Genomic DNA, 23,989 nt, shown 5'->3' on the forward strand with positions numbered 1-23,989 from the left:
CATTCCTACACAGGCGCCAGGTACAGGTGTTCCCGTAGCTCAACGACTGGCTGAGCAAGGGCCGCCGCAGGGCACAAGTGGAGCCACAAGTCGACTTCATAAGAACGTCTTTCAATGAACTGGGTCTTCTCCTGAACGTGGGGAAATCGATTCTGTCCCCTGTTCAGCAGACAGAGTTCATAGGGGCGGTACTGGACCTGACACAGACCAGGGCATACCTCCTGGAAGCAAGGTTTCGAGCCCTGGGTGACATCATTTGAAGTCTCAGGCAGTTTCCCACCACCAAAGAATTGCCTGAAGCTTCTAGGACATATGGCCTCTTGTACCTATGTGGTGCAACATGCAAGGCTCAGACTCCGGCCGCTCCAATTGTGGCTAGCCTCGGTGTATTGGTCAGCACAGGACAGTTTGGACAGGGTCGTGACTCTGCCTTGCCCAGTCCTCGACTCCCTCCAGTGGTGGCTCGACACACAGGTAGTGAGTGCAGGGATCCCCTTCAGCAGTCCTCAACCATTTCTCTCACTAGTGATGGATGCGTCAGCTCTGGGCACATCTGGAGACTTCAAGACACAAGGCTTCTGGTCTCAGGTGGAACTCGCTCTCCACACCAGTGTCAGAGAGCTGAGAGCGGTGCGTCTGGCATGCTAGACTTTCTGAGCCCAGTTGACAGGGAGATGTATATCAGTCATGACAGACAACACTACGGCGATGTTCTATATCCCATTCTACAAACGGGGATGCATGCTCCTCTCCCCTGTGCCACAAAGCCCTCACGCTGTGGGACCTTTGTGTAGCTCATTCAATACTCCTGCAAGTATCGTACCTCCCTGGAGTACAGAATGAGGTGGCAAATTGTCTCAGCAGGTCCTTTCATGGCCATGAGTTGTCCCTATGCCCGGACATCACAAACTCCATCTTCCAACGGTGGGACTTTCCCCAGATGGACCTATTCATGACACAACAGGAAGAGCCAACAGTTTTGCTCCTTCCTGAACCACAGCCCGGGCTAAATCGCAGACGCGTTTGTCCTCCCATGGGGAGGCCCTCATCTCTACGTGTTCCCACGCATCCCTCTTGTTCACAAGGTACTCCTCAAGATACAGCAGGAAGAGGCTTCAGTGATATCGATAGCTCCAATTGGGCCCTGCCAACACTGGTACATATCTCTCCTGGAGATGTCTGTGGAAGCCCCAGTTACCTTGGCACTCTTCCCAAATTTACTAATTCAGGATCCCAGGCATCTCCAACACTCGAACCTTGAGTCATTGCACCTCATGGCATGGAAGCTCCATGGATGAACCCCACAGAGCTCTCCTGCTCAGACCTGGTTAGACAAGTCCTCTTTGACAGTAGGAAACCCTCCAGCAGGGCAATCTTCCTTGCCAAGTGGAAGAGATTATCATTTTGGTTGGCGCAGCATCACTTGTCCCCGATGCTCGCCTCTGTACCACTCATACTGGACTACCTTCTCTATCTCAAGCAGCAGGGACTGTCCATGTCGTTAATAAGGGTTCACTTGGCCACCATCTCTGCCTTCCATCCAGGCCAGGGGTGGGCAAACTTTTTGGCCTGAGGGCCACATCTGGGTATGGAAATTGTATGGAGGGCCATGAATGCTCACGAAATTGGGGGTTGGGGTGTGGGAGGAGGTGAGGGCTCTGGGGTAGGGCCAGGTGAGGAGTTCAGGGAGTAGGAGGTGGCTCTAGGCTGGGGCAGGGGGTTGGGGTGTGGGGCAGGGGGAAGATGAGGGCTCCAGCTGGCAGTGCGGGCTCTGGCGTGGAGCTGGGGATGAGGGGTTGGGGTGCAGGAGGGTGCTCCGGGCTGGGACCGAGAGGTTCAGAGGGCAGGAGCAGGATCAGGGCTGGGATATGGGGTTGGGGTTCAGGAAGGGGTCAGGGGCTCAGGCTCCAGGCGGCGCTTACCTCAAGCAGCTCCCAGAAGCAGCAGCATGTTCCCCCTTGGGCTCCTACGCGGAGGTGTGGCCAGGCAGCTTGGTGCTGCCCTGTCCTCAGGTGCCGCCCCTGCAGCTCCCATTGGCCATGGTTCCCAGCCAAGGGGAGCTGTGGGGGAAGCATGCGGAGCCCCTTGGCTGCACCTATGTGAAGGAGCCGGGGGGGGACATCCCACTGCTTCCGGGAGCCGCATGGAGGAGGGCAAGCCCCTCATCCCACTCCCCAGCTGGAGCGCCAGAGTGGGACAAGCCCCGGACCCCACTCCCTGGCGGAAGCTGGAGGGCTGGATGTGGCCCCCGGGCTGTAGTTTGCCCACCCCTGATCCAGGTTCAGAAGACCGGTTGGTGTTTTCCAACCCTAGGGTCAGCCGTTTCTTGAAAGGTCTCAACAGGCTATATCTGCACATCCAGCAACTGACCCTGACCTGGGACCTCAATCTGGTCCTTTCCAAATTGATGGGTCTGCCCTTTGAACCGCTGGTGACGTGTGCCCTACTCTACCTGTCATGGTGGCATTTCTGGTGGCGATAACCTCAGCGAGGAGGGTGTCTGAGCTCAAGGCCCTGACTTCAGAGCCCCCTTACACTGTGATCTATAAGGACAAGGTTCAGCTCAGGCCATATCCAGCTTTTCTCCCGAAGGTTGTCTCCCAGTTTCACATCAACCAGGACATCTTCCTCCCAGTGTTCTTTCCTAAGCCACACTCGAGTGGCAGGGAGCAGAGGCTCCACGCACTGGATGTCCGCAGAGCGCTAGCCTTTTACATTGAAAGAAAGAAATTGTTTAGGAAGTCCATTCAATTGTTTGTGGCCGTGGCAGACAGGATGAAGGGTCTTCCAGTCTTCTCCCAACGAATTTCCTCATGGATCATGTCCTGCATCCATGAATGCTATAGCCTGGCAGAGGTGCCTGCTCCTCTGCTCACAGCGCACTCCACTAGGGCGCAAGTTTCATCAGCAGCATTCCTGGCGCAAGTCCTGACCTGGGAAATATGCAGAGCGGCGACGAGGTCCTCCATACATACTTCCATCACGCATTATGCAATTACCCAGCAGGCCAGAGACTGTGCGATGTTTGGCAGAGCGGTGCTCCAGTCAGTGGACACTTGAACTCCGACCCTGCCTCCTGAATTTAGGCTTGGGAGTCCCCTGATGGGAGAATGGCATGAACAAGCTCTCGAAGAAGAAAAAACAGCTACTCACCTTCTCGTAACTGTTGTTCTTCGAGGTGTGTTGTTCATGTCCATTCCAATACCCACCCTCCTTCCCCTCTGTCAGAGTAGCTGGCAAGAAGGAACTGAGGGGGTGGCGGGTTGGTGGGGCTCTATATTGGGCACCATGATGGCGCCACTCCAAGGGGCGCCTGGCCAACCCGACAGATACTGCTAGGGGAAAAATCTTCCAGCTGCCGTGCACACGCACACACCTGATTGAAATGGACATGAACAGCACATCTCGAAGAACAACAGTTACGAGAAGGTGAGTAACCATTTTTTCCCATGTTTTGATCAATACCATTTTGCTTGTGAGAGCTGACAACATCAGTTTTCTGGTAATTAGCAATAAAGCAATTTACATTCCTGGTTAATTGTCCTGTCTGTGAGAGCTGGTTTCCCAGTATATCTGTTGACGAGTCAGCTTCACAAACTTTTATAAAGTTCCAATCCTTATCTGGTAATTGCCCCGCAGCATTCAGCAATATATGTAACAAACTTTTCAAGCAGTTTTTCCATTTCACCTTTGGCCTCATTGCAAAGCTCCATGGGGCTTTGACTTAGTTTGGTCAATGGTCATGCACTTCATCTCAGGGTTTCAAGCTGCTCTCAGGAGAACCCGGCTCTGTATTGTTCTTTCCAGGAAGGGAAAGCAAGTCATTTTCTCAAGTTGTGAAGGGAATGGGGAGCAGAGTTGAGTATGGAACCAAGCAGTACTGATTCCCCATCCCAAGCTCGAAGCACTAGGTGCTCTCTTGGCCTGTTGACTATTCCTGAAGTCTGGCAGCCTCTTGCTCTAGTCACGTTCTTGCTAGTGTGCTCCTCAGACCTGGACTCCGAGGAGAGGGGAAGAGGTGGTTCATCTTTCTTCTCTGGTGGTGTCCTTTCCCTACACGCAGGCCTTCTCGCTTCCCCTGCAGCCCCGGGATACCATTAGCATGGGCTGTCTCTCTGTGAACCTTGCCCCAGCCTTAAGCCAGTAGCTGGTGTGCAAGCTGCTTCCCCAGTTTGTGGTTGAATCCCCTTTTCCTTAGTATCATCTGTCTGCTCTGGGTGTCTCAAGCCGGGTGCTGGACCCATGCTTCTGCAGTTCACACACACATACCTCCTGCTCTGGAGTCTGAACACCCCACCTCTACAAGGCCTCCGATCCCCTTTTCCCCCAGATCTCCAGGAATCTCTTGTCCTCCTCTGCAGCTGGCACCACTTAGCATGACCAGACTGTAGGGCTGGCTGGTAACTGGGAGGCAGCAGCAGTGGATTATCCAGGGGCTCTTTTCTCTCTCTAAGGCTGGAGGTGAGGAGCATTCTGGTGAGGTATTAAAATCTCTCCCCCACCTCTGCCAGGCTCTGGAATCAGGGGGCTGGGGATGTGCTGGTGGGTTCCAAGGTCCCTTTGTGCTGCAGATTTTCTCAGTCAGGTAGAGCTGCTGTTCTCACCAGTGAGAGAGTGCATGTCTGTTAATTCCTCTCCCCCTCTCTCCACAGAGCCGTCAATCCCGTCAGGGCTGCTCTGTCTGACGGTGAACAGCAGCAGGCAGGCTGGGGGCTCTGAAGAGGAACACTCCCCAATCTCCCTGGCTCACTGTTTCCAGTTCGTTTCTGGGTTTGTGTTCCAGTTTCTGTCCTCCCTTGGTGTCTGGCTCTGCGTGACAGATAGCAGCAGCCTGCCGTGATGGGGTTCCTCTGAGCCCTCAGGAGAGTGCTTAAGGCTTGGATGGTGGTGCTGCTCATCGCAGACAATGTGGCTGATACTTCAGAGAAACCCGTCCTTGTCCCCTGTTCTCCAAGTGCCTGAGTTGGCTGCAGGCCGGGACCTTTGCCTCGTGCTCTGGGTTCTAAGCTTGGCCATTGTACAGATGGATGGCCAGGTCTACTCCCCGACTGTCAACACGCACTATGGGAAGTTACGAGGGGTCCGGGTTCCACTGCCTAGCGAGATTCTGGGTCCTGTGGATCAATATCTGGGGGTGCCTTATGCAGCCCCTCCCACTGGGGAGAAGAGATTCATGCCCCCTGAGCCACCCTCCTCCTGGTCTGGAATAAGGAATGCTACCCACTTCTCACCAGTCTGCCCTCAGAACATCCACAGTGCAGTCCCGGAAATCATGCTGCCCATCTGGTTCACCTCCAATCTGGATATAGTTGCCACGTACATTCAGGATCCCAATGAGGATTGCCTGTACCTCAACATTTACATTCCCACCGAGGATGGTGAGTCCGCCCAGGGTGCCAGGAGGAGACGTGCACTCTCTGGGTGGGTGGGGGGTCCCAGAGTTATTCTGCTCCTTCTCAGCTCTGGTTGGTCTCACCTGGATGTTGTGTTTGAAGCATGTGCTTGTGGAACCTGCAGCATGCTGTCGGTCTGTGGAAAAGCTTTTTCTGGCCACTCAGCTTGCCCTCTGCCTTCCAGCTGTTTTTCCTCTCTCTCTGTCTCTTGTGCTCTCTCTTCTCCCCTCCCCCCCACAGCTCTCTCTCTTCCCCTCCATGGCATTGTCACGGGTTCCTCTTTTGTGTTGCCAAAACTGAAAGGGACTCTCTGACCGCAGGTCCACAGAGTGACGAGCTGGTTTGGGTTCCCGAGGCGCCGAGTGCCAGGCTCCGTCTTGAGCTGGTTTGGGTTTATGTTCCCTCGCCACCCTCCCCACCCTCAGGTTCTTGCGCTAGTTCTGGGGCGTGGGTTGCTGCAGCTGGCTGGGAGGAACACTCTCTCTCTTGCTGGGATGGGATCACCCGCCACTCTTGACTGGAAAGGGACCAAGGAGAGCTGGGCTGGCTCCTCTCTGTGGTGCCATGCTCTGCTGGAGGTCAGGGGAGATGTCTGCATGCACGGCACAATGCAGTAGCATATGTGCTTCGCTGGGACCAGCCGGGGCTAAGTGCGTGGAGTTGGGTGGGGGCTGGAGCACTGTGGACCCAGCCCCTTGTGGTGAGGCTGAGTGCCTCAGGGTGCCTCTTCTCTCTCTAATCTTTTTCTCTTATAGGGGATTCCAGCTGAATTGTAAGTAGCAGTGCCCAGAAGGCAGCACCCTTTCCTCAGGCCCGTGGCAGCCTCACCACAAGGGGGAGTTGTGGGATCCCACGGGCTGTGCCAGCTGCAAGAATCTCTCGATAACACAAGAGCCTATGATGGAAGAGAATGGGAGGGGGGACAGCCTGCCATATCCTGAGCAGTTTTGTGGGAAGACAGCTGCTCTGGAGCCCCAGCCACTCTGCTTCTCTTCCCTTGGGGGTTCCAAGCTGCAGGGAACAGCACCATAACTTCCTTCCATCCCAGTACACTTGGCCCCAGAGTTTTCCTCCCACAGCGGTGCTCCACGTCCCGCGGTCCCAAGAGGGGGTGGCGGGAGGGTGGGCAGTGTGGTTGTAATTGCATGCCCACTCCAGCCGGTGGAGCCTCCTGTTATTTTGTAGTCTTTTATTCATTTTACAGTAAAACGGATTTCCAAGGAATGCGCCCGAAAGCCCAACAAGAAAATATGTAGGAAAGGAGGTATGTAGCAAGCCGGACCTGACAGAGAGGCACAGAGAGAGGACAGAGAGAGAGAGAGAGAGAGAGAGTGTGGGAGGGGGCACCTGTCCATTCTCTCCAGGCCTGCGGCATATTTCTTCAGCCTTCCTCTCGTGCCATGTGATTGAGACGGTGGGCCCTCCATGCAGCCTGCAATACTGTCTGTCTGTCCGTCCATCCTCTGCTCAGAGGAACCTTCGGGATGCTCCTGCTACATGCTCCTCCCTTTCCAGGGCCAGGCTGGGCTCCTCAGTGGGAGGATCTGGGTTTGAATCAGGGCAGGACCAGGTGTGTTTCCAAGCCTTTCAGAACAGCTGCTTTCACATGCTGAAGCCAGTGCAGCAGGCTCCCATTGAGGGTGTATGGGAGATGGGGAAATATGGACTTCACACCCCATTCACCCAAAGCCTCCAGCAGGTCCCAGCTCCCAAGGCCTGGGAGTGCTGCTGTCAGGGAAGAAGTGCTCTCACCTTCTTTAACATTTAAATGCAAAACATCCCATTCTTTCATCCTACGGCAGCAAAGGCAAGCAAAAGCACCTTTCACTTGGTCTCTCTGAGCTGGGGACACCTAGTCAAAGGTCCCACTGAAATGTACACCACCAGTGGGCATGTTTGTGTACATGGGTGTGCACAGCCCCATTGTGAACAGACCTAGTAGAGTTCTGGTTGCTGTGGGAACTGGGACCGTGTGTGAAAGCTTTGCCCTCTGGCTGCATTAATTTCCTGTGTCTCCCTGTACAAATATGTAAATCCGTCTGGCTGTGGAATTGTGCCTCCACCCCATGTGGCTCCCTCAGTCAGGCATGCCACCTCTGTGTGCACATGCACACACACGCCTCTCCTTTCCCATTATGCTGGCCCCTGATGGCCCTACTCCTGGGTTGTCTGGCACACATGGAAACCTGCTCTGTAGCCCCTTTAATAAGCCGTTCTTTACTGCCCCTGGGATCCCTGCACACATGGCTGCCTCCTGGGAAGCTGCGAAACAGTTCCAGTTCAGAAACTATTCTGCTTCTAGCCTACGTTCCACAGCCCCACCTTGGAGTCTCCAGCCCCAAGGCAGGGACAAAGCAGGATCTTTTCTTTGGAGTCCTGTGTGCAGTCCCCACCTGATATCAAAATCTGAGACATCACAGTCCTCTCTGGGAACAGATTTGCTTGAGAAAGCATGATCCTGCATCACTGTTACAGACCCCGGTGTGCAGGAAGGAGAGCAGCTGCTGGAGACCGACAGGATTGTGGGAGAAGATGGGAAATGTGCTCTAGAATCATACTTGGGTTTTCCCCAGAAAGCAGCTTTCTATGCACACCAGCAATACAGACCCAGCTCTGTCCCAGTGGCCTTGAGTACCTCCTCTGTCCCTTGCACGCATCTGTGTGCACTGCACTGGGGTGGTGAGGCAAGGGCCCAGAACTTACATATCCAGGACAAGGGTTCCCCTTCTCCCCCAAAGGGGCAGTGGGGCAGTCAAGCTCTTCTGAAAGGCTACATGTGGGGAGAGAGGAGAAGCCCCAATGTGGATGGACTGCCACTCTGGCCACACACAAGCACACATAGTGGGGTCCAGCCCAGTGGCTCTCAAGTAGTTGTGTGGCCCAGGCTCTGGAGCACTTCGTGTAGCTGGGCCCTTGGGCTGCTTGCCCTGGGAGGGTTTGTCATGGCCTGGGGTCCTATGTCCTTCTGTTCTCTTCTCTGTGCATTCCGCTTGGTGTCCAAGGCCTGGCGCAGTGCGGCACAGCTTGGAGGTTTGACGAGAATTCTCTTTCCTTCCAGAGATTTCCCTGAGTTCTGTTGTTTGGTTTCTTTGCTTTGCTTTCCCTGTTGCTGTCTGGCTACTCACACGCCATCTCTCTGTGAGTGCCAAGGCTGCCCCGAAAGGGCCAGCGCATCAGGGAGTCTCCACACGCTGCCTCCGGAGTGGGCTGCTCCCTCTCATGCTGTGCCAGCAGCTGGCCCTTCATGAGCCACTTCAAAGCACTTCCTCTGAGAGAGCTCCCCAGCCCTCTTCTCCCAGCCTGCCATTGGCTGCCAGGGCTTCACAGACCCCTTGCTTTGGGAGGGGAAGCCGGCACTTCAGCTGGTTACTGGGTGTGCAGGGGGTGTGGCGAGGGGGGATGTTTATTACATGCCATTAATAAATGATCTTAGGGGAGAGATGCAGCCTGGTTCCCCCCTCCCACCACTTCTGCCTGTGGTAGGGATTTCTGTGCTGTCCATTGCTGATTCCTGGGTATGTTCCATCTGCAGAGGAGGGACCTAGAGGCTGCCTAGAGGGGTTGGCTCTGGTTAGAGGAGGCTCAGCCTCTCCTGTAGGAGGATAGTGAAGGTGCCTAGTACACATCAGTGATTATCCCCACCCAAGTGTTCCTAACAGGAATATTCAGAGTTCTGGTTAAATATAAAAGTAATCCAAATGCATAAGAAATGGAAACGCACAGTTAAGGCACCCAAGCAACTTTACCTGTGCCTTGTAGGAAGGCCATGAGAGGTTAAAAATGAAAAAGATCCATTTCTAAGCATGTTTCGATTGCTTTTACATTCAACCTTGACTTTCAGCTTCCTGGGTTAGTAATTCTTGGTTTTGGGATAGGTGTAACATTCTGGAATGTTTTTACATAAGTTACTGCTATTTACTCAGCCTTAACTTCAGTAGAACGTGGATTTTTGTCTTTGAATTTCCATGTACTTTAAAGTTATTAAAATTTCATATGTGAATGGTAAACAAGAAAAGAAACCCAAGGAGCAGGTTCCTGTGTGATATTTCTAATGATCAGAAGATAGGAAGGGTCAACTTCAAATCAGTATTTTATTTTAACTTTTTATTTATGTCCATATTAACCTGTACACTTGGGTCACCCCACTCTGGAGCAGCCAGAGCACCCTGACCAGTTCCCCACGCTCCTCCATATTCCCCTGTACACACGCACAGCCTGGCTATTCCTCGCATTCCCCTGTGTGCACACACCTCAGACACACTCCCTGGTCAGTATACCTGTGTGCAGTGTTAGGGGTAACAGTCCTCACTGCAAGTGTCTCCTTCAGCAGGGGCCAGTGGGTATCCCGAAGAACAAAGTGGTCTCCCTCTTGTTTCCAGTGGAAGGGAAGTCAAGCTGTACCCAAGGTGTCCCCTTCTCTTTCCCTCAGGGTGGCTTGGCTTCATTCTCACTGGAACCAATGGGAAATGGTGACTATTTTGAAAAAGGACTCAGCCTTAGTCTTGCTTCCAGGGAGAGTAACAGGAGCCAGCAGCCATTTTGAAAGAGGAGTTCTTTGGGGTGTTCATGAGCCCCTGCTAATAAACAGCAGCATGCAATGATCCTTCTCCCTAACATACCAATTTTTGAATATGGCCTCCTACGATGTCAGGGAGTTCTGGCCACCTGGGGAGCTTTAGGCATCCCAGCTACCTCCAGAAGTTCATTCTGTCCTTTGTAAGTCCTGGTGGTCTGTGGAGGGCACGCTGGCTCTATTTTTGCTTTACATGCAAAGCTGTGCTCCACCTTAACCAAGGAGCTGCACACACCACTTCCACCCGGAGCAGTGAGCTTACAGGAGGCCCTGCCCGAGGCCCTGCCCGAGGCCCTCTGCGGTCTCCACCTCTGCCAAGTCTGATTTCCTTTGGGAGCCAAACCCCAGCATGATCCCTGAGGGGATGTGAATAGTTGAGAAGTAAGGTCTGGCCTTCATACAGACTTTGTGCCAGTAGAACCGGGTCGATTAGGGCTCTAATATGATTCTACCAGTACAACCCCTAGTGTGGACACAGTCTGACCGATATCAAGGTGCCTTATACCACTATAGCTTATTTCCCTTCCAGTACAGGACGATCCTGGGAGGACTGTCCTGCTTTAACTAGACCAATACAGCTAAAGCGCCAGACCCCTTGTGTGTAGACAAGCCCCTGAGTGGTTACAGAAGTGCATCAGCTAGGGGGTGACTTCCCACCCTGACTATGTGAGAATTGCAGTGGTTTTATTCTAGAACAGCTCTTGCCTCCTTCCCTGAGGCCTGCAAATTTGTGGGTGTTACCAAACAGCCACTGACCAAACTGTTGGAAATAGCTGCACCAGCAAAGTGGAAGGGGCTGGGGGAGCTCTGAGTAGAGGAACTCACTAGATTTGATATGAATTGGGTCTGTTTCTTATTGCTCCCTTGTGGTGCCTAGTTAGATCTCTGCCTGCTACAGGAGGGATGACACACCTCCCTCAATGGCCACGGACTCCTCACTCTTCCTTGGGAGCCACCAGAGCCCCACAGGGTTAGTTATTTGTACAGCTCCATAGATCTGTTTGACTCTTTACTAACACAAAAGATGCTCCTGCCAATGGGAGTCAAACAGCTGGTGCTCTCTCTGTGCCTTTGTCTAGGAGGTCCCTGAGGTGAGGGGTGTGCGCTGGTACTCCTTTATTAACACCGCAGCCATCTGGCTTTTTTGCACAAATCGCCTCCATGAGCAGCCTCCCCTCCTAGCAGCCCAGGCCCCAAGCCCGCTGGACACAGAGCTGCTAAACTTGGAGCTGTTGTCATACTTCAGGCAGTTCTGAATGGCTCTCTGCTGGGGTGCCAACCAGCATGCAGTCACCTCCGTTTATTTGCATAGTGCAGATCTATTAATTAAAATTAAGAGGCGCTTGGAGATTTCTGTCCTTCGGGAGAGTTGCTGTTAGTGTCCCAGGGCTGGCCCTTTGTGGGGTCATAGTGCAGGAGGCAGGGGCCCTGATGGGCTTGAAGCCCAGGTTCTGAGACAGATGGAATAGCATCCTGGAGGCCAAGTGGCCCATTGCTGCCCAGGGCACTTGGACCATTGTTTGTATTTGTGACAGTTTGTATGAAAGTTGATTTTTTGAAATAATTTTTAATTGAAATGGTGCACTGGTGCATGCTGGTGAGAGCTGAGCCAGTGTCCTGGGCAACTGTAATGCAGCAAGGGTAGGGCGTGTCTGTCTGCCTCTCATGGGGAGATTGCCGTGCTGGGAACTGCAGTGTCTCCTTCCCTTCCTCCCATTCCCCCAGCCTGGCTCTGGTTTCTGTGGCTACCCAGTAGTCCCTGGAATCACAAGGAATGGACAGAAGAGCCCTGCTAAAGCCCAGGCAGGGCTGGTCCCTAGGGTCGGGTTCCTGCCTTGAGTGGGTCCCAGCGCTCATAGGCCTTTTCCATCCTTAACTCTTTGGGTCTGTGATACCCTAGGTAGCTAGGTAAAAGGGGCAAAGGAAGGGTTAATCTGTCACTGCTCTCAGGCCAGCTCTTTTCCTACCCCACTACCCACTTTCGCTTTATCTTAGCCATCCCTAAACTGGGTCCATTTGGAACCTACATGACACTAGCACCTGCCACAGCTTTCAGCTGGTCTCAGCAGGTGGGGCCAGCCCACTCTGGGGCTGCCTTGTTTTGAAGGAGAATAGGGCTGGTTTTGGACATGCTCCGGCTTGGGCTCAGAGTGCTATGCTTCTCCTGCTGTTGGTGTTACTAATCCCCTAAAGCTGCCATCCTCCCCGTACCTTAGGTCTTGTCTACAACAAAGTTGCACTGGTTTAGTTAAACTGGTGCAACCCCTGTGTGGATACTGGTATTTTGGTGTGAGTAGCTGATTTTGGTTAAGCTTAAACATGTTTCTAATACACTTACGCTAAACTGAAATGAGTATCCACACAGCCTTTGGTGCTGGTTAACATTAAGCCAGTGCAGCTTTGGGGATAGCTGCAGAGGGTTTCCTGCAGAGGAAACAGGCTCCTGGTAGCTGAGGAAAGGAGGAACCAAGTGTCTTTAATTTTGTCAGTTGCATGTCTAGGGATGTAAATAAACAAGCTGGTGAGCAGCTCTGGTCTGGCCCTGAAGACTGTCTCGATTGGACCTGTTAGAGCTTCTGTGGTCAGGTTTAAGGATTTGGGATCTGAAGTGAGTTGGTGTATTTAGATGCAAATAAACTGGTAACTAGTAAAACCTATTGGGTGATACCCCAATTCTGGGAGGCAGGGCAGGATTGCTCCATTCAGTCAGGTTCTGGCCACCACACCCCTGTGAAGCTGTTTCCACAATCAAATGCTTCACTACTGCAGGATGTTTCCTGATACTCAGCCCAAATTTTGGCTGAACTTAATCTTGTTGCTCTTAGTAGTAATTGCATAGGGCCCTGCCCAGTCCCTGTACCCTTCACACTTGTAGCTCCTTGTTGTAACCACCCTTACTCTTCATTCAGCCAAGTCCTACGTAACTGATTACTGTAACCAGTGGTTACGCTGCTCTCTCTAGGTCCTTCATTGTTTCTCCGGGAATTCAGAGTAGAACCTGAATTTGTCTCCAGCTTCTGGTGATGGGGCACTCAGAAATGACAAAGTATTCATAGATTGATAGATTCCAAGACCAGAAGGAACCATTGTAATCATCTAGTCTGACCTCCTGAATAATACAGGCCAGAGAACTGCCCCAAAATAGTAATTCTTACAAGATATCTTAAAGAAAACATCCAATCTTGATTTTAAAATTCCCAGTGATGGAGAATCCACCACGGCCACTAAATTGTTCCAGTGGTTAATTAGTCTCATTGATGGAAATTTACACCTTATTTCTAACATGAATTTGTCTAGCTTGAATTTCCAGCCATTGGGTTGTGTGTTAGACAAGCCCATCATCAAATATTTTTCCCCATGTAGGTATTTGTAGACTGTAATCAAGTCACCCCTTAACCTTCTCTTTGTTAAGCTAAATAGACTGAGCTCATTGAATCTATTGCTATAAGGGATGTTTTAATCCTTCAGTCATTCTCAGGGCTCTTCTGTGATCCCACTCTAATTTATCAACATCCTTCTTGGATTGTGGGTACCAGAACTGGACACAATATTCCAGTAGCAGTCACACCAGTGCCAAATACAGAGGTAAAACAACCTCTCCCCGACTTGAGATTTCCCTGTTTATGCATGCGAAGTTCCCATTAGCCCTTTTGGCCACAGTGGCTCACTAGGAGCTCATTATCATGGTTGATTATCAACCATGACTCCCAAATCTTTTTCGGAATCACTGCTTCCCAGGATAGAGTCCTCCATCCAGTAATTATGGTCTACATTCTTTGCTCTGAGATGTATAGGTTTACATTTAGCCATATTAAAATGAATATTGTTTGCTTGCATCTAGTATACCAAGCAATCCAGATCACTTTTTATCAGTGACCTATCCTCTTCATTATTTATCATTTCCCCAGTTCTTGTGTCATCTGCAAACTTTCAGTGATGACTTTACGTTCTCTTTCAGGTCATTGATAAAAATGTTAATTAGTGAAGGGCCAAGAACTGATACCTGCAGGATCCACTGAAAGTGCACCTGCTTGATGATGATTCCCTGTTTCTTCTTTGAGTGGTTGCGAACTTGTATTCCATTCAGCTGTGCGTACGCCCAGTGCACCAAAGTCAGAGGATTTTGCCCAGCAGCACCCATGTGGTATGCTCATGCCCCTCCCTTGGCTATATAAGGGCAGTGCTTCCCTGACCTCCCTCAGTTCCATCTCACTGCCCGTGCTGGAGTGCTTAGTGTGATCTTTCCCTACACTTGTCTTCACAGCTTTTTGTGATTTTCTTGTATATAGTGATAGTATAGTTATAGTTAGTAGCCGCAGTTAGATAGTGATAGTAGTAATTGACTAGTTTCTCCTCCTCCCTGGGGTTTAAACATTGCCCTTCATCTGGGGTGGCTATCCCCACACTGGATGTCATGGAGAAGGACACGTTAAGGAAAGGTGTTCTATTTTTCAGTCCTTTAAAAAGAGGACTTGAATGGTTAGAGACTTACGATTGAAGCAGCACCTTCTCAATCTGGCCATGAGGCCTTTCTCAGCCCTGAGGACTGCTGTCGAGAGTCCGGCACCTCAAAGAGCACTGGAGCTAGTACAATATGGGACTTCTCAACCAAGCTGGGATTACTCGCCCCGAGGGGACTGCTTCCCTTCATTGGGCCCCCTGAGAAAAAGAACACATAAAATAGACCAGGGCCATTCCAGAGGTAGAGGAGACTCGTTTTCCCTGTTTAAGAAAAATACGGACCAGCACCAGAGTTCCCCAGTGCTCAGGTTACGTGCTTTCCGGTACTGAGCAGGGAAAACCTATACCATTGACTCATTGGGTTCCCATTAAGTCCAGTACCCTTGGCAGAGACGGTGGCACTGTCAGTCTACACCCCAACAGCAGATTTGCTGTGCCTGTCTATCCCTGACTCACCACTCATTCAGGACCAGCTGACTACACTGGCATTCTGGGCATCCGACTACACTTGGCATCCTGGGCTCCACCTGGTTTGGTAGCAAACTTATTGTTGTTGCCAACACCATCATGTGCACTGTGGTTTACCCTCGGCTAGGGGAGCTGTCGACTTCCTGCTTGGCACTTTGGGCACACGCAGAGACTCTTCACTACTGATGCTCACTGCGACGCAGCCTGCATCGCTGGCCTGGGACCAGCTTCATTTAGGTTCCCAAAAGAAGCATTGGTACCGAGTATGAGATCGAGGCTGGTACCAGTATCCAAGATAATATTGACTGTTCACTCAGTGCCGATGGCACCATTGGGCTGGGCCAAGGATAATGCTGGACGTTTTTATCAATGATGTCCATCAACTATTTGGAGGGATCCTCAAATATGAGCTTAGAGGCATCTCCCTCCCCTTCCCCATTTTGCTTTTGAAGATTGTCAAGACACAGCGAAAATCATAGTCAATGACAGGATTGGTACCATTCCTGCAATAGAGACATGGGACACTGGCCTAGTTCTTTCTGGGTGCTGATGCACTATCCTCATCCACAGTGACCTCCATGGAATCCCAGGGTATTCCCTCATTCAGCAAAATCATGGTCACCTGCTCACCGTAGGGGAGATCACCTATGTCTTCAGTGCACTCCCTGCCGGAACCACTAGCGGGCTCCCTCTGCAAAGAAGCATCCTGAACCTTTATGACAGTCAGCTGTCATTCCTCAAGGGATTCTGTTGTTCCCAGCTACGTCTTCCTCTTCGTCACCAGATAATGCAGCAATACCCTAGTTATCCTCTCTGGAACCAGAAGACTTCAGTTCATATCAGGACCTGCTCAGGCGCATGGCATTGGCCTTAGAGATTCAAGCTAAGTTTGTATAGGAAAACACCCATAAATTGGTGGATATCCTTCAGCCAAGGACCTGTCCTGGGTCCAGTTCTGTTCATAAATGACTTGGATAATGGCACAGAGTACACTTACAAAGTTTGCAGCTAATACCAAGCTGGGGCTGGGGGTTGCAAGCACGTGGAAGGACAGGATTAGAATTCAAAATGAGCTTGACAAACTGGAGAAGTGGTTTGAAATAAATAGGATGAAATTCAATAAAGACAAATGCGAAGTACTGCATTTAGCAGGGATTCAGGACATTTTGGTTTATTTGTTGCATTTGAAATCTTCAGGTCTCACTCTGAGCTCCCGGAGGGTTTACTTGGTGGCGATCTCAGCTTTCCACCTTCCCGTTCATGGAAACTTGGTATTCTCAAACCGTATAATGGTGAGGTTTTTCAAAGGGATTATCTGTCATTTTCCACCAGTGAAGGTAAGAGCACCATTGTGGGACCTTAATATGGTCGTGGGGCACTGATGGGTCTGCCATTCAACATATTCATGGGCTCTCCTCTCTCAAAAGGCGCCATTCCACCCCCAAGAAGAGTTAGCGAACTGCAACCCTTAATGGCAGATTTTCTGTACACTCAAGCCTTCAAGGAGGCTTTAAGACCACACCCAACATTTTTGCCCAGTCAGGTTATTTACTTACCTACATTTTTTCCCAAAGCACATTCGAGCTCAGAGGAGTAGCAGCTATATAGCTCAGATGTGAGCTGGTGCTTAGCATCTTAGTTAGAAAGAACTGAGCCGTTTTGTTCGTCACCTTGGCTCTGTCCTTCGCTGAGTGGTTGGAGGGACAACCAGTTGCTACTCAGACCATTTCCAGGTGGATAACTGCCTGCATTACCACACCTTCTACACTGGCTTGGTTGATACCTCTGCAGTCATTGCGGGCTCATTCGACAAGAGCTCAAGCGACACCGGATGAATTCCTTAGGGATGTCTCCGTGGTGGATATCTGCAGGGCTGGAATATGGTACTCCTTGCATACCTTCACTAAACATTATGCTATCATCACGGCACTGAGAAGGGATGCAAACTTTGAGAAGGCAGTTCGGCTTTCACAGTTTAAATAGACTCTGAGCCCATCACCTGCTGGAACTGCTTGTGGAATCAGAGTCTATTTAAGTGTACTCTGTGTGCCATTATCCAAATCATTTGTAAAGATAGTGACTGGAACCAGACCTGGGGCAGATCCCTGCGATGGCTGGAGGATATTCACCAGTTTATGTGTGTTTTCCTGTACAAACTTGAAAAGACGGTTACCTACTTATATTGTAACTGTTGTCCTTTGAGATGTGGGTGCAGACATGTATTCTGCAACCCACCCTCCACCCCTCTGCATTGAAGACTCCAACCTGGGGTTTTGGTGTGAAGGAACAGAGTGCTGGCCTTAGCCTCTCCCCTGGGTATATATGTGGGATGGGGCATAAGTGTTGCTAGGCAAAATCTCCAACTTTGGTGTGTTGGGTGTGCTCTCTCCTGAATGAAATACGTGTCTGCATCCACATCTAGAACAACAACAGTTACAATAAAGGTAAGTAACCATCTTTTATAATTACATTGACACCTATTAGTTAACCAGCTTTTAATCAGTTGCATGTGTGCCATTTTAATTTTATATTGATTTAATATTTTAATCACCATGTCATGTGATACCAAGTCAAATGCCTTACAGAAGTCTACGCATATTACATTAACACTTACCTTTATCAGTCAAACTTGTAATCTCATCAAAAAAGATACCAAGTTAGTTTGACAGGCTCTATTTTCTAGAAACCCATGTTGATTGGCATTGATTATATTACTCTCCTTTAATTCTTCATTAATCAAGTCCTGCATCAGCCACTCCATTATCTTGCCCAGGATTGATGTCAGGCTGACAGACCTGTAACTACCCGGATCATCCTGTTTACCCTTTTTAATTATTGGCACAATGTTAGCTTTCTGTGAGTCTTCTGGGACTTTCCCTGTGTTCCAAGATTTATTCAAAATCATTAACAGGCCAGCAAGCTCCTCAGCCAGCTCTTTGAAACTCTTGAATGCAGCTCATTGATGGCTCATAGTCATCTGTAATCAGTCCACACACAAGGGTCCCTCTCCTCCTCTGTTACTTCCAATGGATGAGCCCCCAGTTTGTAGCATAAATTCCTATTAGACCCTAAGCGTGTGACCTTGGATTTTGTACTATTTAATTTCATCCCATTTCTGTCATTCCAGTCTTCAAGGTCATCCAGCTTTTCCTGTATATTATTCCGATCTTCCTCTGTATTGATGGTGCCTCCCAATTTTCTATCATCAGCAAATTTCATCAGCGGAGTCCTACTTTTTTTGCCAAGGTCGTTAATAAAAACATTGAATAATATTGGTGCCAAGATGTATCCTGGAGGGACTCCACTAATAATGTCCCTCCAGGCTGATAATTCAGTTTTCAGCACAACCCATTGCCTTCTCACCTTTAGCCAATTCCTTATTCAACTTACAATGCTTGTACTGATCCCATCTTCCTTAACTGCACTAATTATTTCCCATGTGGTACCATGTTAAATGCTTTACGGGAGTCCAAGTATATTAGATTTCCTGCCCTTCCCTTATCTAAAAAATCAGTGATTTTTTTCAGAGGAGGAAATCAGTTAGTCTGGTGTGATTTATTTTTGGTAAACCCATGTTGCATTACATCCCCTTTACCATTTACCTCTATTAATTTAATTATTCTTGAATTATTTATTGAATACTTCTGCCTGTTCTGCATTATTATTGGTAATTATATCATTTCCATCTAGTAGTAGACCAATGCCATTGTCAGGATTCTTTTTGTTCCTAATATACTTAGATTCCTTCTTATTGTCCTTAATTCTGTTGCCCATAGATTTTTCACTGTGTCCCTTGGCTTCCCTTATGAGTTTTCTACAGTTCCTAGCTTTTGATTTATATTCATTACTATTGACTTCCACTTTCTTCCATTTGTTATATATATATTTATAGCTGCCATCACTTCCCCTCTGAGCCAGGATAGGTTTTTAACCACTATGACCTTCTTCCTCAATTATGAAATTGTGGCTTTTGGGGCATCTAGTAGATTATGTGACCTCACCAAAACTATGCACAGAAGGGCCGTTCCTTCCCAGCTCTGGGCTTGGAAGGTGAGCACAGGATCCTGGGGGGTGTCTCTCCAGAGAGGGATAGAGAGGGGCTCCCACTTCATGGGCTGGGCCATGCTTTCCATTTGCAGCACAGAACTGCCCTGCCCTTTGTTTCCATAACACTCTAATTCCCTACTCCTGTCATTCCTTTCTGCTGTATCTACAGTTTGCCCTTCCCACTGGGGAAGTTTTTAGGTTATTTTCTCCCAGACCCACTAACCGCATTTCTCTCAGCGGAATCCCATTCTGTTATTTCCTGCTCGGGTTTTCCAGCCTCTCTGACCCCTTTAGATCATGCTTCTGGTCTCCCAGAGGTTCTGGCTTTCTCTCAATTTAGTGTCACCTGGGAATGTCACCCACATATTGCTCACCACTGTGTCTGTGATTGCTAACATGCTAAATCAGGCCAGTCTAACTGGAGTCCTCCTGGCAGCTGTTTCCCCCATGCCATCCGCTGCCCTCTGTTTACATCCTTCAGCCAGTTTTTCAGCCCTTGCAAGTTTCAGATCTATGCCTGTTTGCATTATTACAGTCCAGGGAAGCAAGGCTCAGGGCACACACTGTCTTGGGGTCTCAATGGCTCTGGGGTTTGATGGCATACAAACTTCTTGGCAGCTTTGGGCGTTCGTGGCTGATTGTGCCTGTAATTGGTTTGATGTGAAAGGACAGAGCTTCAGCTTCAAACCCTGCCTGCAGTACAGTGAAAATAAGGGGGTGCCACCCAGTGCCAGCAGGAGAGCAGCCCCTTCCACCGAGCAGCATGCACACCCCTGGGATGGTGGGGGGTTGATGGGGAGAGAAAAGGGAGGCAGAGGTGTTTGAGAGTCAGGCTGGGGCTACAAACTAACTGGCACCGGTTTAGTGGAACCAGGATGATGAGTTAGTGTTACTGGCTTTCTGCCGATGGGCAGGGTACAGAGCTTACCCCAAATCAGTCCAAGAATCAGTTGCAAAGTGTGGGCCACGGGGAGGCTGAGGATGTAGCAGGGAAGGGGAAGGCAGGAGGGCACACAAGCTCATCTGCTGTCCTGCTTAAAGAGGCCTGTTCTCTCCCTCTCCTGGGCCCCAGACCAAGGAGCACATGTTCCCAGGGCAGACTTCAGTGGGCGGGGGCCGGCAGCCTGGAGAGGCAGTCCCTGTCTGCTCTGAACTGTGGCTGTGCTTGGCCAGCCGCACTGGCCGAGCCCATGGAGAGATGCGGTGTGAGTAGCCAGGTGGTGCTGTGGGCCTGGCCTCCTTCTCTGCTATCATGCTATTTTTGAATTCTCTTTTGTTTTTGTTTTTTGTTTTTCTTTTTTGTTCTGTCTCCTCGTGTTTGGTCCCTAGGAGCCAGCGCTAAGAAACAGGGCGAGGACTTAGCGGATAATGACGGGGATGAAGATGAAGGTATTTCTGTGCTCGAGGCTGCTGCTGCTGCATGACACGCAAAGCAAATCCGTTTGCTTTCCATTCTCTGCCATTTTCAGGGAGCCCTGTCTGTCTGTGTCTTTGTTTCCTTGGGCTGAGCAGTTGCACGGGGTGGCCAGGTGGGGTGACCGGCTGTGCAGGGGGTGCTCATACCTTTCCTTTGGGGGAAGCTCAGGGGGTTTTGCTTTAGAAGGAGTTTGCTGGCTGCCCAGTCTGCCTCTGTATGAGCAAAAGGCTCTAAGGAAGCATGGCGACATGTGAACAAGAGAGGAGCCAAAGGGTGCCTGGGTCGATTTCACCCCACACCCAGTCACATTTCACCTCCAGCCTCCGTTCTCGCTGAACCTCAGACTTACTGTGTCAATGAAGAGACTTTCCTTTCTGGCTCCACCCCCATGCTGCCATCCCAACCTCCCTTCTCCCCACCGTGCACAGTGTCAGAGCAGGCAACACCTGACCTCATCCCCTTGTGTCCCGTGCAATTCCCTCTGGGGCCCCACTGGCTTGCAGGGAGCATGCATATGGCAGAACGCAGTCCAGGCCTGTTTTAACCCATGTCCGGATTTGCTATCTAGAGTCTAGTCCGGCTCACTCTCTCTCTCGCTCTCTCTCTCTCATGCGTCCACTCGCGTGCGCTCTGCCACTGCCACTCCCCACTGCAGGTGCAGAGGAAACTGGAAATATGTATGAAGGCAAGATGCTGAGCACAGAGCTGTCAGGAGCTCTGGAGACCTGCAGAAGAGAGCACTGTCACTTTACTGGCCTCTGCTTTCTCTCCAGGGTTAGCATCTTCATTTAGGAGCAGGGATGCCCGTCACCTGTCCAGTGAAGGGCAACTGGACCTGCAGAGAGTAGCCCTGAGCGTTCTGTTGCAGGTTGTGCCGTAGTGTCCGGTTAACGTCACCCAGGCTAGCTCAGCGGGTTAGATTTGAGGGGGACAGAAGTCCCCCATTTGGGTGTATGATCTTCTGCTTTAAATACCTGGTTGTGCTTGCTGCACAGTTGCTGTTAAGGGCAACCATGCATTTCACAACACTCTGCTCGTGAGTCAGTAACTTGCCAGCTCTGGGCCCAAGCCCCATGTGAGTGGATTCGAGGAGGACAGCAGCTCTCATACTGTCCAGGCGTGGGTGAGGACAGGCATGCTGTGCTGCTTGTTGAGGGTATGGCAGAGCATGTGGGTGAGAGAGTGAACATGCCAGTGCTGGATGGGGCTGTCTGGCAGGAGCGAACTGGGGCACTGTCTGCACGCTGTCACAATGAGCTGGTGAATTTGGCAACTGGTCTCACGAGGGCCTGGCTGTGGGAACGGGAGGGAAGGCAAGCATTACTTCAGTGGCTTGGCCACCCCTCTTGGGGAGCTGGGCTCTGTGTGGCCAGGGACAGATCAGCCTTGGCAGGTGGCTTTTCTCAGCAGAGTGGAGAGGAGTATCTGATTTTGCCTGCCATGTCCAATGCAGAACTGGGGCCTGGACAGTATGGGAGGGTGCAGCTGATTTGAGTCAGTAGGGGGCACTGGGAGAAGTGGTGCTGCCCTGTGGCAGGTGGTGGTCATTGCGATGGCAGCCTGATTAACTGTGAGTTAATGACCTTGGCATTTGGGTGGCTAAACATTAGATCCACCACAAAGGAATAGGCAAGAATTCCCCAAGTTAAGCCCACGGCTGGAGGTGGAGCCATGGGCAGCAGCCACCCAGGGCCAGGCATGCTTTCTGCTGCTGGGGCAGTGCATGTGATGATTGGCCAGGGGGTCGGGTGCGCACCAGATGCTTTGTATCGTGCCAGCACCCTGGTATCAAGTCCCCGGAACATGGGGTGCTGATGTCTCAGATGGAGCAGGCCTGGACTAAGGAATCAGCGAGGCTCAGAATCTAGAGGCAGAGAAGACCAGTTCGATCTCTGCCAGTGCAGGGTTCCCTGTGGTACATTCATGTTCAATGTGGTGGCCACGGGGCTCCCAGCCTGCCCCGCAGGGGTCGATTCCCAGCCAACACTGTCCCCCAGGCAAGGAGTGCAGGGCTCTTCCTGGGGGGGTGCTAAGGCAGTGGTTTCCAGCTGCTCAGCCTAAGAGGCCCTTTCTCAGTTCATCTGGCAGCAGCAGGAGGCAACAGCTGCGTGGCCAGAGCTGTTCAGCGCCTCAGAGAAGGAGCAGCTGGAGTTTGCTGTGGTGGGAGCAGTGTCTGGACAGGCTCAAGGGTTGCAAGGTCAGAGTGGGGCTGGAGAGCAGCACAGCAGACTAGATGGGAGATCACCAAGGCATAGAGCTGGACAGGGAAACGACCGGGCTGGCAGCAACTGGGTGGGAAGGGTGATCCCAAGACACCAGGGGGATGGTGGTGGAGAGTGGGGCGGATGTGGGCTCTGGAGTTTGTATCTAGGTGTACTAGAGACCAGAGACACATGGAGGAGGATGTGGCCCTGCCTGCTGGAGCCTCCCTTGGCTGGTACGAAAGGCCAGTCATTTGCCCCTCTCTGTGTGTCCCGATACCCCCCTGGTAGTGAGACAGCATTGTCAGGGCTGGCCTTGCTCAGCTCCTGGCCAGAGCCTCAGACAAGCCTAGGAAGGAAAGGGGGAGCCTGCTCCCAGCAGTCACATCAGAGCATAGCCAGGTTCTCTCACCCTCTCAGGGCCCATGGCTGCTCCCTGGGTCCACCAGGGTCCCTGATGGACACTCACGCATTCATGGGGTCAAGCCACACGCCACTCTGGAGGTCTGGTGTGTGAGACCAGGAGGAGATGGCCAACCCCAGATGGTCAGGAGTCACAAGCCAGCCCCCCAAAAGTTGTGAGATTTAGAGAAAGAAATGTGGTGCTGGGATTTTCCATCTTTGCCCTCTCAGCTCTGAGCCTCTACGCTGCGCTTGGTCTTGTGGATTCAGGGCTTAAAATCAGCTGGAGCAGAGCTCCATTAAATATTTTCAAACCCCCGGGAGCCCTGGTGCCTCAAGTTGGGCTCAAGCCCCAGGGCGCTGGGAAATACTCAATTCCATATAGCTGTCTGGCTATAGTGGGGAGGTCTGCATTAGGGGAACACCCTTCCAGTCCTTTCCCACTCTGCATCTCTCCTGTCAGAGACAGGAGCTGTTGTTCCACACCCTAGAGGGCAGGTGTGACTCCCAGCAGGCTGCTACATGGACAGTCCTACCTCCTGCACTGGGCAGTGCCCTCCGGAAGGGGGGCATGTGGCTAGCTGAGGCAGCAGAGCCTGGTACATGGATGGCTTAGGCATGGCCTCTGCCGCTGCTGCCTTCGAGTCTCTGTAATGCTCTTGGTTCCATGTGCAGTTGCCAGTAATCATGGAGTAGGGTTCCCCCTAGGGCGCCTCAGTCCCTGGAAGGTGCAGAAAGGGGGGGTTGTGGTCCTTTCCTGCCTGGAGGAGCTAGTGCAAGGAGGTGTCTCCCCCTGAATCACAAAGAGCCCAGATTGCTGGCAGTGAAAACAAAAACGAGGGTGGAGCAAGTGGGAGTAAACAATAGGCCCCAAAATTTGCAGATCAGCAAGGACCTTGCTGTGCCCAGAGGCCAACGCCTTGCCCTACACAGTTGCAGCAGCATAACTGAAGATGGGCTTTTAAGCTGACTGAGTCACACTGGTCCAACACCCTGTCTGGATGCTCTGAATTCAGTTTAAACCTGG

At 51.2% G+C, this 23,989-nt stretch overlaps 1 protein-coding gene across 8 annotated transcripts in view; it reads left to right on the top strand.

Annotated features, from left to right (window-relative positions):
- NLGN3 (neuroligin 3) overlaps nucleotides 1–23,989 on the top strand; it is a 120,697-nt gene that overhangs the window by 51,114 nt on the left and 45,594 nt on the right. For 4 of the 8 annotated variants that reach the window (XR_012670061.1, XR_012670062.1, XM_075132623.1 and 1 more), the window contains exons 2-4: nucleotides 4,653–5,378; nucleotides 6,598–6,657; nucleotides 20,272–20,331. The exons of 1 other annotated variant lie outside the window; for it this stretch is intronic. Coding sequence is in view for 5 of the 7 variants with exons in the window: in XM_075132623.1 (XP_074988724.1) it covers nucleotides 4,907–5,378; nucleotides 6,598–6,657; nucleotides 20,272–20,331 (592 nt within the window). In the remaining 2 variants the exon portion in view is untranslated. The remainder of the gene's footprint in view (nucleotides 1–4,652; nucleotides 5,379–6,597; nucleotides 6,658–20,271; nucleotides 20,332–23,989) is intronic. 3 more of the 8 variants (XM_075132625.1, XM_075132626.1, XM_075132624.1) reach the window with 2 other exon arrangements.

Source organism: Caretta caretta, chromosome 9 (genome assembly GCF_965140235.1).
Source record: "Caretta caretta isolate rCarCar2 chromosome 9, rCarCar1.hap1, whole genome shotgun sequence".
NCBI classification, from domain to species: Eukaryota; Metazoa; Chordata; order Testudines; family Cheloniidae; genus Caretta; species Caretta caretta.